The following is a 17,453-nucleotide window of genomic DNA, read 5'->3' as shown; positions in this document are numbered from 1 at the left end:
TTATAAAGTAACTAAATGTTTTATAAAATTCCCAAATCTTAGTTACTTTAGTCAAAAAGTGAATTTGATGCAATTCCATGAAATTACACTTTCTAACCTTGCTAAGACGTTAGTGGAGCGTGTGTGGTTAACCGGCAAACTAAATGGGTTCTAAGCAAAGGTAGCGAAGGTTGACTCGATGTTTGTCATAGTTCGGTGGAGTGTGTGTGGTTAACCGGCACATCGAATAGGTGACTGTAACATTGGGGGCACCATGTATATTTGCATGGTTATTCACACCCTGTTTTGTGATCCTCGGCATCTCAGTCACAAATCGAGGGGCATATCGAGATTTAAACATGCCATTGAAAAGTTCAATGAATCTCAAAGGATCTAGGAGTTTTCAATACATTTAAAACTTAATCTCCTTTTCATTTTTCATGGTGGAAAATTAGTGAATCGTCATTCACTTACCTTCAAATGTTCTGCAGTTTGGGTTACGACATCCCTCTCCCAAGTTGAAGAGTATTGTGTTCGGTCCTAGCCTTAATATCTTGTTTGGGTGTTTTATTAAGGACTCAATCAACTAACTTGAATTTTCTCCCGTTTTGTAGATGTCTGATTCTAACTATGGTCTTCCCAAATCCGTTGGAACAAGCTTTCCACATGAAGATGATATTCCACGATTCGATCGAGGAACAAGAGATCATGCTTCACTTCCTCCACCTCCTCCTATTGTTCTCCCTAACCCACAAGTTCAAAGGCTTGAAAAGTTCAAGCTACCTCAAGCCCTTTTGGCAAGTAAACATGAAGAAGGAAAGTCAGTGTGTACACACGTCTTAGAGATGAAGTCACACATTGATAGGTTAAGAATGTTGGGAGTCGTTGTCTGTGAGAAGCTAGTTGTTGACTGGGTTCTTCAATCGCTTCCTGACTCATATAGTGAGTTCGTAAGAGAGTACTATATGATAGATCACGACGTGACGTCATCGATCTCACCTATTTGCTTGTTGTTGTTGAATCAACAATGATTTGGCGCACTGGAGAAGCAAAGTTGATTGGTGGATCTGCCTTCCAAACCTCCATGGACATAGGCAATGGCAACGAAAGACATGCCATGGTCGAAAAGTTTGATCGTAAGAGAAAGGCAAAGTCTGAGGTAGTTCTGTGTGATGTTCCAAAAGAGTCAATTTGCTTTTATTGCCAAGAGAAGGGGCATTGGAGACGAAGCTGCCCTGTCTACCTGAGAGATCTAAGAGATGGGAGAGTCAAGACGTATGACTCTGCTTCAGGTAAAATCCATTAACTAACTCTATAAGTTCCTATTTTTTTGATTCTTGATACATTATGTGATAAGATTACATTTTTGATGTTTTGTAGAATCGAAGAAAAGAAAGGAAGCTTAAAGGAAGAAGCGTGCTGCATCTGATCGTGAAGAAATGGATTTCGATCGCACGGATTCGAAGATCGGATTTTTTTGAGCTGCTACTTTAGAGTTAGGATAGATTGCTAAGAAATGTAATAGCATAGTTTTTCAATTGAGTTGTGTTGTAAGGACAAATTTTTCCGCAATAAAATAAATTTTGATTTTGTTTTATTTATTTATCCTTGCAAATGACATGTATGAATAATTGATGTTTGTGTATTTCTATTATTAGCAATGTTCAAATGGATGTGATTCTTAGTTATGTTATTTATGGTAGTGTCATAATTTTCTAAGGAAAGATTCCCATCGCCTAAGTTTCAATTGGACAGAAACTTGGAATCATACAACTTGTATTGTATGATGTATGGAAATCTTGGTACTTAAGAAATTTTAAGGCTAATCCCTTGACAAAGAGTCAAGTGAAGGACTAGGAGATCGAGTTCACAATGTTGTGCACTGGTCAAGTCCACCATAAATAACAATAACATTATTCGTCGTGATTTACTAAAAGTCTAGTAAATGTGGTTATACTTACAAGATTAAGTGTAATTCTGAATCATTGAAAATTTTCAATGAATGAATAAGAATAATCAATGAAGGCAGAAAGATAAAAAGTTTCTCCAATCTAAGAAGAAGGGAGAATACTTTTGTATCGTGTTTTATGATCGTCTTGATAATCGAAGGAACCATATTACAATTCATCCTCTAAGGAGACTTTAGTGCACTAGTTTGGCTAAGAAGAGGAATCGAGAATTTTAGTAGTGGTTAAGTCAATAAGATGTATCGTACTTCGTTCCAAATCAAGTCTTAGAGTCATACTCCAAGATTGTGACTTGAGTGACATAATCTTAAGTAGAAATGTTCTTACACTTGCATATTTTGGTAAGTTGTGATGTCTTGAATAAGACAAAGACCAACTAGTACAAAATTGCATGTAGGTTTTGTCTTGATATAGACATATGCTAACTCTTGAATATTTGTTTTGTCAAGAAATGTTTCTTGATAAGAGAATCTAATATGTCAAGAGGTCAGTGGGAGTCTAAATGATTTTGAAAAGTTTCAAGAACTAATCAAGAGTAAACCTATTAAACACTAGCATACGACTTGAGGATTGTAACCTATCGTGTTGACGTATTCTTGTTTCTGTGCCAATCCAGTTGAGTTGATTATGCATATGAGTTCTACGAGTCTCAATAGACTGCATAAGGTAAGCACCTTGTTCAATGAAAGTACATTGACTGGCATAGGTGAGCTGCTAAATAACTTGGAAGCAATGGTGGGACCCTTGATGGCATAGAATCAAGTATGAACAAGTTCTGTCCATAAGAGTTTGGATTTGTCACAAACATTATCTTATGATTATGGTTATGACAAATTCACATGGATAGGAACACATACACTATAAAATCTAAGTGTCATAAGGTTTCTCTCCTTCATGAAAATTATTGTGAGGAAACGCTTTCACTAAGAGAGATTTTAAGAAGATGGCGATTATGTAAATTACATTCTCAAATTCGATTATGATTACGACATCCCTCTTCATAGTGCGAATTGTGAGATTTGGTGATTAGTCTGAACATTTGGGACTTAGTAATATAAGTTCTTAATTAGTTTAGACACACATGTGAGATGTCTAAGGAAAGGTGTGTGAGTTTGAGAAGCTTAGATATAGGCTTATCGAAGCACATCGTATTGGAAATATGAACTTTGGAAGTCAATAAGTATTGTCTTTTAGAAGTCAAACTATTTTTTGAATACGTGTCAAAGCTAGTGGGAGTATAAATGTTATGCTGGAATGGATATAATCATCATGTTAGTGGGAGCATGATTATTATTTTAAGTATTGCAAGTTGGCAATATTAATTATAGAAAAACAAAGTTTCACTCTGCAAAGTTGTAGGGGTTGAAAAAAAATTGTTTTGCTATAATTAAGGGAGAGAATGTTATACTTCGTTTCCAATCTAAAAGCTTAGATCGAGAAATTTTAATTGAATTTAGTCAATGATGTATTTATTCTCAAAGTTCGATTATGATTACGGCATCCCTCTTCATAGTTCGAATTTTGAGAACGTGGCAAATAGAAATATTATGGCAAATGGCTAATAAAGTATCATGCTTTTATGTAAGACATTATGAATCGTGTCCCATACGCTTCTGGTATAGGATCGATTGCATATGCTGTAATACTTGACCGTTCTAAAATTTTCCAAATGCCTACGACATTTACAGGGAAAAAGGGAATAGAACTGGATTTGACTAAAATAATTAAACAACTGTCAAGGACAATCTAAGGTTCGCTAAGGATTGATCGCTTGTGGGCAGTTGGAAGTATAGTAACGAATGGACCATAATGGCATTATTATGATTAGATATGATTCTATTAATAATGAGTTGTCGTATGGCAAATATGAAAATGTTTCCTTATTAGGAGTTGGACGTTAATGATCTATGTCTGGATTAGAAACTTTTATGCAAGAAGAATGTTCAAAGGAATGTACTTTGAATGTGAGACTTCACATCTATGGAATTGTCTTGTAACAATCTCCAATAGAGCACTTTGTAATTTCATTGGCAAAGTCTTGGTGACTTTGGCGCTGTGATATTACGAAAGGACTGTTGCATAAAATGTTAGAATCTAACATATTCTAGTAGTAGCAAGAATTTGGTATTCTTACACTAATGGATTAGGAGTTGTGAAATGAGTGTGATTGAAAATGTTATTCAATTATACTATTTCACAAAGTAAGGACCATAGGTAAACATAGTGTGCATGCTAAGAGCATGGGACAATTGTTGTTATAATTCAAGTAAGAAGTTGATTACCCGAAACAACAAATAATGAGTAATCAATATGGTGATTAAATAAAATGTTTTATTTATACTCAAAGGTTTGGAGCCATATAGGATTAGTATTATTCTTGTGTTTCACTTTGCATGTTTTGACTTCCCGAATAATAAGATTATTCAAACCCTCCACAGTTGCTCATACTTTGGAAGTAGGTATGAAAGAAGACTGTCATGAATCCGTCTGTAGATTGTCTAAAGTGTTTAGACATAGCACAAGTTTGCTGCAGAGTTCATGAGTGCTGCTATAAGATTAGAGTATTGGATTAAACCCACGCTCACGTGGACCGCTTCATGGATTTTATCACGAGTGATTGGTGAGACGATAATATCTTGTATTCTTGAAACCGAGATGTGTGAGTTGTATCCTGCAAGTCGGTTGCACATTGATAATATGTAAACGCACCAGTAACTTGGTGTTATAAAACATATTGTTGTGTGTGATTTGATGAGTAGGTACAAGCGAGCATTTGAGTCAAAGTTTATCCGTTCCTTTTACCCAAAGTGGGATAAAAGCGATATCTGTGGGTCCCTCGATGATTTAGTGATGACACCCTAAGCGCTTGGCCAAGCCGAGACTGAGTTGATGTGTTCAATTGTAGTCTGTTGTCAGTCGTCATAAATCGGAAATCGGGAAACAACACATGAACAGAGAGTATGATTAAAGTCCATGTCTCAGTTCATACGATATCTAGAATGGAAGAATATATGATCCCTTATCTGAAGGACAGGTTACTGATAAGATCAGAGTTCAACAGCGTCTTTGAGAGCTACGATTGCTAATCGGATTGTACTTGCATTTATAGTTACTGGACTTATCCAAGTGGGAGACTGTTGGATTAGTGTCTAAGTCTGTAACCATATTTGGTAAGTACTTGACCCGGTTGTGCATGGTGCTTTTGGGCTGCCTTCACCAAAGCAACTTGAATGGAGAAATAATATAGAAAGAGGTTATTATGGTTTATTAATATATTATATGAATAATATATTAAAAGAGAAATCATATTTATTTAGTTAACATTGGTCAAGAATTAATTAAGAATTAATTTTGTGATCAAAAGAAGTTAATTGAACTAGAGGGACTGAACTGTAATTATGTGATAGTTGCAAAGTAGGGCAAAGGATGACCTATATGATAGGGTGGACGAATTCAAGGGGATAAGGCCTTAGAATTCTTCCATGATAAGGTTTCTAGGGTTATCCTTTGGGCTGCTTGGTGGCTAAGCAACCAGATAAGGATAAGGACTGAAACCCTAATTCCTACACCTATATAAAGACCCTTTGGCATAAGAAATTCGGCCACTTGATACCTAGGGTTCCTAGAGCCGAATTTCATACCTCCCCTCTCTCTCTCTTGCCTCTCCATTTGCTATTGGTGTTTGTGAGCCATTAGAGGTACTACACTTGTGGTACTTGCTTTCAAAGACAAGAAGATTCAAGATACAAGTTGTTATTACGACATAACAACAAGAGGTATGTATTCCATTCTCCTTTATGATTTTCAAAATTACCTAGGAGCATGTTAGGTTTCTTTTGTGTTCATAATGTTGTATAACTAATAGTGAAAACATAGATCCGTATCTAGGGTTGCATGCACACATAGGATTGTTTGTATAAAACCCATCATGCTCCCCGATCGGCAAACCGCTGAATGACCCTTCCCGCACTTCCCACAAGTGCAACCCGGCTGACCTCCAGACCTAGAATCAACGGTCTTGGACCGCTTTGGCGCCGACTTTAACTGTGTCGGGGCCTGCCTCTGCTCCCGTAACTGTAACTTGATCTCCAGCTCACGCCGCCTAGCGGCCTTCTGTAACTCCAACAGTGTATCACAGCACTGGGTAGCAACAAACTGACGGATATCGGTCTTGAGCATGCTCAGATAACGTGTCATCTGAGCCTGCTCAGAAGAAAACTCCAGAAAAAAAAACCCCTCTCAGTGAACATGCGGGTGATCTCCGTCACCGTCTCCGTACCCTGTCTCAGATCCAAAAACTCTTGTGACAGCCGCTCGTTCTCGACCCGTGGAATGTAGCGAGCGTGGAACATCTCCCTGAACTGCTCCCAAGTAACCGCAACTCTCTGATCATCAGTATATGACCCAGTCATCAACTTCCACCACTCCTTTGCCCCAGACCTCAGCAAGTTCAGGGCACATCTAACCTTCTGGTCAGCAGGACATGAGTACGTGAAGAAACATCCCCCCATGTCAGACAGCCACCTCATGGATATGATAGAGTCCTGAGTCCCGTCGAAAGTCGGGGGCTTCATGTTATCGAAGTCCCGGTACTGAAAAGCTCGCCCTGTCCCCGTACCTGCAGCCACCACGGCTGCAGAGGCTGCATCAGTCGTAGTCTTAGCAATGGATGAGTATCTGTCATCAAAAGACTCCATCATAGCGGTCATGATAGACCCAAACATCTCCGGAATCTGACCCCGGACAATCTCAACCGCCTCCTCGCGGATGATCTCCCTGACACGATCCTCTGTCAACGCTGGCCTATCCTGGCTGCCAGCTCCTGATCCTGACCCGGATCCGGTCTCAAATCGCCTCGTAACCACCATACTGTAAATACACCAGGAAGATATCAGATAATCCGCATAAAATAACGAAGAACCAACTCCCAACTAAACCCTAGGGGTTGTGACTTCCTTGCTACGTGTATGGGTCCTGTGCTTTCAGTAGTATGGGCCCATACTACCTTCCACACCTACCCATATTTGTCTCAAGTATCATCACAACGCCCTAACAATATACATATGCATGGCAAGCGCTCAATCCTCACTCCTAGAGGAAGGCTAAATATCACGTAACTGGCCGACTGGCCTCGCACAACTCATCCATGAAACTTCCACCAACCCTGCAGCACTCGTGTATGTTAGCCATACATAACGTTGGACCCTATAGACTTTCGAATACCTGATCCTACCCTAAGCCCTTCATCAAACAAGAACAGGAAATATGGCCAAACCAAACATTCTCAAGCTATAAGATCTTAATTATGTACAGCCGTGATGCATACACTAAGCAACTATAGTAATGGTGTCAATTTCATATAAGGAAAAACCCTAGGCTATCAGACATCATATAATCAGGCAATTCTATCATGCAATTCCTGAAGATCCCTAGCCTAGTGCTAGCATGATGTTCTAACATATCACAATATCAAATAACTGCATGGTATTTTGGGGTTTACTTACTGGTTCCGGCTGATCGCACACTCTGTATCCTCCTTTCTTATTTTGAAAACCATTTGAAAATCATTTTAAAAATCTTTTCCTTGATTTGAGACTGGATTCACATGAGTGTTCCTCCAATTCACTCAAACTAAGGCTCTGATACCAACTTGTAACACCCATAAAAAAATCAAGCCAATTTAAAAATTTTCAACCATTCAAAACCATTAAGTTATTACAAAGCATTTTCAAAATAGTTTAGACATCAGAGTATCCCAGAAATCAATATCATAAATATGTGAGGAGGTGCACGATCACACCTTCGCCTTCCCACGATAATCTGAGGTACCTGAAACAAATCCAACAACTGTAAGCCCGAAGCTTAGTGAGTTCCCCCAAAATACCTGCACAACAAGTAGCGCACATATAATAACAACATACTATGGGCCCAATCAACCATCGGGTTAGAATGCCCCATCCCCTTAACCATCGGGTTGGAATACCAACATACTACAGGTCCAATCATCCTCGGGATGGTATACCCTAGGCCCACAACCATCGGGTTGGAATGCCCACATACTATGAGTCCAATCATCCTCGGGATGGAATACTCTCGGCCCACATCCATCGGGTTGGAATGCCCTGGTCTGTTGGCCCTTTCACAAAGTAGATAAGCCTCAACCTACAATCAATCATGTGTACATATATCAGATAATCACATAACAGTCTACAGACAGACAAACCGATCTACAGATCACTAAGCATAGCAACATCCTATCTACCAGGATACCAATCTAACTGATCATAACCACATATAACATCCTATCTACCAGGATACCGATCTAACAGATCACACTAGCAATAAAGTAGGATAACAATCCAAAGGGCCGGCCTTGGTGGCTTCGACCCTTGAGTATAGTGAGGAAAACTCATCTCACAAGTAGCTCGGGATGATAATGTCAAACTCCCCAAATACAACTCCAAACTCAAACACCTACATCCATAAATAATCCACTTCCATAAATTTCCAAATTACTAAAATACCCCCAAAAATCAAACTGGTCAACCCTTGGTCAAAGTCAAAGTGAACGGTCAAGGTCAATAGTCCATGTTGACCCAACTCGTCGAGTGTAGCTAACTGAATCGTCGAGTTCCTTCAGAACTCAAGAAGTCGTGAAAACCCTAGTCGACTTTCCGAGTTTCCAGACAACTCGTCGAGTCCATGTGGTGTCCAAATGTCGGGAAAAACCCTAAATAACTCGTCGAGTCATCTTACTGACTCGTCGAGTCCATGCAGAAACCAAAAATGGCCAATCTTCATCCTACTCGTCGAGTTGACCATGCAACTCGTCAAGTTCCTTCAGTCCATTTCTCATTCAGATGCTTTTACGTGAAACCAAAGATCCAAACTGTAGATCTAGATTCCTAGGGTGTTGTTACACGTAAAGTTGCTAACTTTACGTGCGTGCAAGGCTCCATGAAGCTAAAACCCTCATAACTAGCATTAAAAGAAGGTTTTGGACATGAAGGAGAGCCAAAGCTTCATAAAGCTTGAGGCTTTATGTCCATAAGGGCCTAGAGGAGTCCAGATCTGAAACTCTTCCCTTGTGACAAGCTCAAATCCAAAAGTAACTCCATTTTGCACCAAAATGCCCATATTCTCACTTAAGAAGAGATCTAGCAAATGGAAGGCCAAGGTAAAGGTTTCTTACCTTCAAATACAAGCCAAGACAATGTAGATACTAGATCTACCCTCTTCTTCTCGTTCCACGCTTCTAAAACTCCAAGCTTCTTCAACAAAAGCACCAAAAACACACTTTATCCTGTCAAACAATCAAGAACAAGCTTTAGAATGATTAGGGTTTCTTCTGGCCGTCAAAAGTTGGTAAAGGGCTGGAGGAAAGGGCTTAAGGTCCTTTAAATAGGGTGCAAACCCTAAAAATTAGGGTTTCCATGCACAACCTCTACTCGTCGAGTCGGGGTCCTCCGACTCGTCGAGTAGGAGTCAAAAACCACGCGAGTTGACTAGGTTTGACACGACGAGTTGGGGCCTCCAACTCGTCGAGTTCCCTTAATAAAATGAACATAAAGCTTTTGAAAATTATACCTGGGAGTCGGGATGTTACAACATGAGTTTTAGTTACTTATGTACAAAATTTCTTAAACAATCATCAGGGGGGGGGGTGTTACGACTTTTGAATGGTTTTGTAGGGTTAAGCAGCACAATTATCACTCAACTATATCATGGTCTTTAGGGCATGATCGAAGATCACTCATCTTGTTCATCGAATGGGTTCTAGGAATTGTCTCTGTAGTTTTGTAGTTTATATTCCGACTTTTAAAACCTAAAAAGTTATTAAACAGTCAAATAAGTTCAAAACTTTCTATGAATTTTTATATATTTCATTAAGACTAGCAGGGTTTCCTATGGTTAATAATCATAACTAAAAGAAAACTTAAAATTTTGGAGGTTAAGTATGTTGCGGCAACTTTGGTTGTTTTGGTGCTACTATTTGCTCTTATTGGTATTGTGTTCAAAGAAGAATTCAATCTTTGGAAAAGAAATGTGGAGGTGGCACATCATTTTTCGGCAAATGTCATAACTAAGATGCCAACCAGAAGAACTGACTTTCCCACACCACCATCACCCCCATACCCCATACCCCTTGGAACTCACCACTGACTCAAGCTCCAGGATCCTCATTAGAAACCTCATGAAAAGCCTCTGAACACCACATATACCCACAACCCACCCATGACATTGTCGCCGCATGAAAATGGGTGATAGTGGGCATTTTTCGCCGACCAAGAGACAACATGACGAATATAATAAGAAACAAGTGGTGTAGGGTGTTGGCATGAAGTTTTTTCTCCTACTGACAGTAAAAAGAGATGGAGAAAGGGTGTAGCATAATTTTTTAAAAACTTTAATTATTAAAATATATAAAACTAATAATAAGATCGTGTTCTCATACAAACCACACCACCAATGTAAAAAATGTAAACCACAAGGACCAACCATGTCAAAAATCCAATATTAGGACCAAATATGTGAATTTGGGTAAACTGTATGGGCCAAATATATAATTTACTAAAAAAATGGTAAACAATACCGTCTGAGCGGGCTACAACCCCCCTCCCCCAAAGCCCATATGGGATGCAATCACAAAATACTAGGGGTAGCAATCATGTCGAGTATGGGTTCGCGGGTCAGAAAGCATCAACCTGTAAACGACCCATATAATTATATGTGTCGCAGGTTGGCGGGTTGGAAACATCAATCAGGACACGACCCGTTCAACTCGTTTAATTATACGAGTTTACGGGTTCGTGGGTCAGATTCGGGTTCACGGGTTAGTGGGTTGACCCATGATCCCATATATTATTTGCGTAATAGTGAGTCTGGTTTGATTTATGGCATGCAACATGTATAGGCGGATAGTTGTAGTCGTATAACTTAAATCTACTATATTATACGGTGAACCACATCCAGAGAGCATGATTTAAAATAGTAATACACTTTAAAAAAATAAAATGTACCACCCACTTTTCAAGTATGAACTAATTGGATTATTTTAGGTTATTAAGTTCATGGTTTTACTGGTTTGTTAAGTTGCGCCGAGACAAGGCTTAAGTCACGTCGTGAGGAGGCGTGACGCCCGTTACGCCGTGAGATTTAATGTTAGCGTCGTGAAGCCGATAGGAACCAAAACCCTAGATCTCGAAGTTTGAGCCCTATTTAAAGAATGTTATTTCTAGGGTTTGCTCCACCCTCAACCCTCATTACCCTCAGAGCATCCTCATCAAACCCTAGCCTCTCCCTTTGATCTTTGAGCTTATCATGCTTATCTGTGCATCTTGAAGGAGAAGAGTATGCATTTGGTGAAGTAAGGATTCAAGGATCAAGTTAGTTTCACCTTTTTCGGCACCTTTTGGACCTATGTAACTCTTCAAGCTTTGATCTTTATAAGTTATTGGGTCTAGATCTAAGGTTTTATGCTTATATTGGTAGTTGGAATGATTTTGGGTTGTTGTTTGAAGTGTTCCAACCTAAGGTTGTGTTTTTATGCCTTCTGGATCCATTGTGGAAAGAAGATGAGAAGTTTATCTTTCCATTTGGTCCATGCATGAGTTTGCGAGCATTTTGGTCCCATTTTTGACCTAGACTTAGAATAATGGTGTTAAGGACATGAAAATGGATAAAATTGGAAAATTTATCCATTAAGACTACATTTTGACATGATATGGAGGTTTAAAGCTTAGATCTTAAAGGAATACGCCCTTGGATGGAAGTTGGCTGAATTGCCAAAGTTACGCATTGATTTGTAGCAGTTGGCATCGCGAATTTTAAGCAGGCCGCGACTATTTTTTTGCCTAGCCGTTAGTGCCGCGACTCTGTGTTGGCAATGACAAGATGACATGGACAGTTGACTTTTTGATCAAGTTTGACTTTTGGTCAACTGTGTTGGATTTGAGTCTTAGACATGCAGAATGGCTTTTTGCCCATAAAATAGATTTATTTAGACCTAGACTCGATAAGTAAGTATAGATGAATATTTTACCTTAATTATTAAATTGGGGTTATCTATTGTGTAGTTTTGGGGAAGGCTTGATGTCACTAGCTTAAGTTGTGGATTTTATATTGTCTTCAATTCAGGTGGGTTCTCATGAACTTACTTATTATGTAGATTATGTATTATATGTATGTTAACTAGATATAGACCTCTCAGATGTAATCTAGTAGCATTATAAGGATGTAAGACCATGATAGACCTCTTGGAAGGAAGTGGTCAATATTAGGTTGATTAGAGACAAACCTCTCGGAGGGCATCTAGTTGACTGAGATTATTTAGGCTAGCATATGTTATGTAGTAGAATGTAAGTAATATGTGATTTATTACTTGAATTTTATGTGCTATTATGTATATTGCATATGATCTATAATGGGTGGGTGTTGTGATTACACACTAAGCTTTAGGCTTACAGTTGCTACTTTATGTTTTAGTTGTAGGTCCTTCAGGTTCTAAGGGGAGGAAGCTGACATGGTTGGGACATTTGAATATCCTCGGTGAGGCATGACATCTAGTTATCAAATCTATGTTACGTTATGGTTTTTAAAACAAGACTTAGCTTCCACATTTTTTACCATGATTATGTTGATGTGATTTGAAAAGACGATTTTATGATTCATTAATGATTCTGAATAACTTTCTAGTAAAACTTACAATCTTACTTTCAAAACATTTATGGTTGGAATTTGGGATGTTACATAAAATATATAAAATAAAAAATAACTTTTTTATACGAGTTTGCGGGTTGACCCGTGAACCTAAATACTAACCCACCTGCTTTATTGCCTTTTGAATAAATATCAACAAAGAAAAAAGGATCTACACATAATGTTCATTGACTTAGATGCATATGATTGTGTCCCTTGAGAGTTGGTTTAACAGGTCTAGAGAGGTCCGTGTTGCTACGTGATCTTCCAGCCGCTTTAATAAATGATGTTCGCCCACCCTTCCTAATGAGTATTCCAGAAGATACGCTGCAAAAGTAGACAACTACTAGGTTAGAAAGCGACACCGATGGTTGGACCCCAGTGTTTCTCTCTGATACCTAAGTTAGACGTTGTATGATTCTTAAGGAATGAATTGGAAAGAGTCTTGGGGTCCTCCTGAGAGTTTACCTTATTGTCTGATCTTCGAGGGTTTTTATATGCCCCCTTTTATTTTTAGGTATTTGGATTTGTCTGGTCTTTCTCCGTTATCCATGTAAAGACAACTAACTGTTGTGTACAACCTCTATAGTTTATTTACAAGATCTTATGTATGCACGGGTCATAGTATATGTCTCATATATTTTTTTTTCATCTGTTGTGCTTTGATATTGCCATTTGGGTCAAGTTCCGACAATTGTCTTTTGTCGATTTGTGGGATAGGTTGCAATCATTCGGGTTAGTATGAACCCACTGCCAACTAGGCCGGTATTCTTCATTTTTCTCGCTCCAACCTGTTGGATACGAGCCAGTATTGGGCTAGGCTGGACGGCCGACCCAGATACACCATTAGTCCCCATGAAATATCTCATAGTATACACTAGGGGTGTGCAAAAAAAAACAGCAAAACCGAAAAACCGAGCTGAACCGGCCAATCCGATACCGAAAAAACCGAAACCGAAAAAAACTGTAACCGAAAAAAACCGGATATCAACGGGTCGGTTTTTGGTTTTGATATTTAGGTATCCGTGGATACCCCGAACCGAACTGTTTGATATATATATATATATATATATATATATATATATATATATATATATATATATATATATATATATATATATATATATATAAAGTAAAAAAAAGTATTATTTCATTAGTATTGTTTCCATTGATATGTGAGTCTACTGGCCCAAACAAAAATCCATATCGGCTATTCCAATTTTGTAGTTCTAAATTCATCTGATTTTTTTGTTATTATTATATTTATTATACAAATTATAATGTATGAGATTTGAACTTCATTGTGTTTTTATTAACTCTTTGACTTACTAATTTTAAGAAAGAAATGACTAGAATGAAGTTTGTAGTTTCAACTGAATTTAATTTTTTATATTTTACCGAGTACCCGTGAACCGAATTGTGGTTACCCACCTTCATACGATTTGGTTCTGTTTTGGTTAGTGCGCACGAGTTACCCGCCCCGTGGTCACGTTTCACAATTTTATTACTATCTGGACCGAACCGCCCCGTGAACTCCCGTAGTATACACAACATGTATTTTCGGTTTATGACCTATGTTTGGACTTTATTTAGAGAAACAAAGTCCTTTCTAGTTGAAATTGAGCTTTATTGGGGTGCGCCTCTCATTTTATAAAGAGGGAAAATTCAATGATGTTATATGGTTAGAGGAGTAGAAGACGTCGTAGAATAAAGAGGGAGGCTAATGTGAGGTATGACATGGAGGAGGTATGACATGGAGGCTAATGTGAGGTATGACATGGAGGAGCTTTGCTCTTTTTTAGGCTATGGCCTTAGATAAGAATATTTTGAGATTAAGTATCAGAGTATATGAGTAGCATATCCCCTAATTTGTTTTGTTTTCTGATCTTTATTATCAACATCTATTCCCTCTATCCTATTTTAATAATATTCGTGAAGTTTTTGTTGTAATGTTTCACTAGTAAATTAAACATCTACCAATGGATTTTACAATGCTAGGGACAACATTGAGGCGGTGTTGGGTGTAAAGCCGCACAAGTCCGTGTGTTGAAGGTGTCGGGATTTTAATCTGTTGCTAATCCGTCGTTAATCCATTGCTAATCCGACATATATGTGCTAATTCGTTGCTAATATGCCGCTATTACGTCCCAATCTGTCATTAATATGTATCTAATCCATCGCTATATGTGTTAATCCGTTGCTAATATGTCATTATTTGTTGATAATCCGTCACTATCCATTCCTAATCCGCCGATATCCGAAATTGTAGGGGCCCAAATTTTACTATTCGCACGTACATTTATAATCAATCAACCGACATGTATAGTCCTTGATTAGAATTAGGTTAGCGTTGACAAATTTCCTAAGCGTGTCTTTTTACATTTCAATAAATAGGATAGGTATATGATCAAAATGTGAATTTGTGAAATATCATTCCAATTGTTTAATAGTGTTTGATTTATATTTTGTGTCATTAAAGGTATTGACTTTAAATATGTACCTTCGCCGCATATATTATAAAAAGGATTAATGACCACAACATGCAACAATGTCAGCATGTTGCATGACTATTTTTCACTTTGTTGTACCCGTGTATCAGGGATGTAAGGAGAGACTAATATAGTATATATTTTGCAATATTTAATTATGTATATTTATATGTGTAATGGAAATAGAAATAGAAATAGAAATCTAATATCTAAATTTGTTTCTACCTACATCCATAATATCTAAAAAATGGACACTTACATTTGTATTGGTAAACATCCCAAAATCAAACACCTTAATTCATCCGTACTAATCATTATAATTATGGTTTAAATTTAATTACTTTACATCATCCTGAAACATGAATCTTATAATTACATGATTAACAATTACAAGTCATATATAGTCTACTGAATTATTCGTATTTTTTATTTTAATTATATATTAAATCCTTAATGAACTAAGTCTGAAAAACCAATCAGAATCATAAATTGGGTGCGATATTTTGGTAGAGACCCATGTCCATTCCATTGTAAGCAATGGGAGCATACATCCACATATCATCTGAGCTCAACAACTGCAATAAATATCACACAGAAAAACAATGATTAGGTGTTGATTATTTATAAACATAAAATTATGTCGCTATAATAACTGAAATTATATTTGTTTTATAAATTAATAATCTCAATTACCTGAATTTGAAGCTTCAAGAACTTCACATATTCTACTGCTTCTTCAAGCATTGTGCTAATGTCAACCTTTGTACCATTGGGTACGAGGTTCTGAAGGATTCTTAGTCTCTCATTAATTCTTTCTCTTCTTTTCTGCAAAACCAGAAGTTCCAAAGATCATCAATTAATTGAAGTTTAAATAAAAAAACTAGATTGGTGTTTGTGCATAAATTGCTCTTTTTCTTGCATAATTTAATGTTGTTTTTTGCATATTTCATCAAGAACCGTAGTGCTTACCCTTGCATAAAGGCTTTGGGGATCAGTTGCAGTGCCTCTACTAGCTCTTGTTTTTCCATTAATCGGGTTAATAGCTCCATTCAAGTCCTGAGATCCAGTTAGATTATCATCAGAGCTGCAAGAACTTGAACTTTGTCCATTGTTGTTGTTGCACTCTTCTGCATCATTCATCTTTTGATTCTTCTTTGGTTGCACATTCTTCTTACTTTTCTGTTAAACACATACAACAAAGGCAATATTCTATAAGATTTTTTTTCTTGGGTTACATATTTTTAATGTTCTTGAAGATAAACAAATGATTCCACATTCTCACAATTACACATAAAATAATAAACTTACATTTTCCTTTGAAACTCGTGATCTCTTCTTGGGGTTCTTATTGGTTTTCTCATTGTTAACTTCATCATCATCTCGCATTTCAAGGTTCCTCTTCAGAGGCGTAGCCCTGTCCAGAACAAGTGAATTGTCGATTTTAACCTTCTCCACTGCCACATCTTGTGTCATGTAGAGACTTCTGCTCATTGCATCATTAGCAAAAGCGTGGGTTGGTAGTGGTGAGTTGTTGATCTCGTCCAACATATAAAAAGGGATGGATTGATCACACGCATCGTTTGATGGTGAAGGAGGAATAATAGAAGGGCAAAGCTGGAAATTTTCATGGCTTGGGTAGGGTAGAGAGACTGTGTCAGTACTAGCACCGCTGCTACAAATACTACTTTCTTGAGAGAAAAAATGGTAGAAATTAGGGTTAACATTGTCAGAAACATAGACTAAACTCTCTTCGTCGGCGACAAATGATTTAGCATTGCTAAATACATGCTCACTAGAAGGAAAATATATGGTTTCACATTCAACGTTTGAACAATGATCATGATCATGTTCACTTGACAACAACCCTTGCCCAGAAAACCTATCATAATCTTGATCTTCGACGAACATTTTGCTCAAACTGTGCCATTCTTCATCAAAGAAATTTCCAAAAGACTCCATCTTTTTATTTCTTGTTCACTTTTGATTATCAAAGGAGGTTTTGAAATGACTTGGGATATCGAGAAAAAAGGAACCTATTTATACCCTTTTTTCAAGAATGTTAGTGAGGTTTGACTTGATTAATTAATTACCAATCATATAGTTATGTGGATATTCGAAACCAAGAGTCCACTGTGGGGCCAAGTTAAACAGCCAAAGTACAGCTCATATAAGTGGGATCCACTCATATGTAAACAAATACAAAAAAAAATTCGTTTTGAATCCTTAAAAAATATATAGCATACCACCCCTTTTATGATGAAACCCATAATTAAATTTCATATATAATGTGGTGACGATGGAAGGGTGTCTTAAGTCTCTA

At 37.6% G+C, this 17,453-nt stretch overlaps 1 protein-coding gene across 1 annotated transcript; it reads right to left on the bottom strand.

Annotated features, from left to right (window-relative positions):
• Positions 1–15,417: 15,417 nt before the first annotated feature.
• Positions 15,418–17,128, bottom strand: LOC145104453 (uncharacterized). Its single transcript, XM_079041699.1, has 4 exons — positions 16,442–17,128; positions 16,103–16,312; positions 15,827–15,958; positions 15,418–15,708 (listed from the first exon to the last, which is right to left on the bottom strand). The coding sequence occupies exons 1-4, from the start codon at positions 17,090–17,092 to the stop codon at positions 15,616–15,618; spliced, it is 1,086 nt and encodes a 361-aa protein (XP_078897825.1). The 5' UTR covers positions 17,093–17,128; the 3' UTR covers positions 15,418–15,615.
• Positions 17,129–17,453: the final 325 nt, after the last annotated feature.

Source organism: Lactuca virosa, chromosome 1 (genome assembly GCF_052849685.1).
Source record: "Lactuca virosa cultivar CGN04683 chromosome 1, Lactuca_virosa_CGN04683_v6, whole genome shotgun sequence".
NCBI classification, from domain to species: Eukaryota; Viridiplantae; Streptophyta; class Magnoliopsida; order Asterales; family Asteraceae; genus Lactuca; species Lactuca virosa.
The sequence above is the reverse complement of the archived record's forward strand: the minus strand, read 5'-3'. Positions and strand labels throughout refer to the sequence as shown.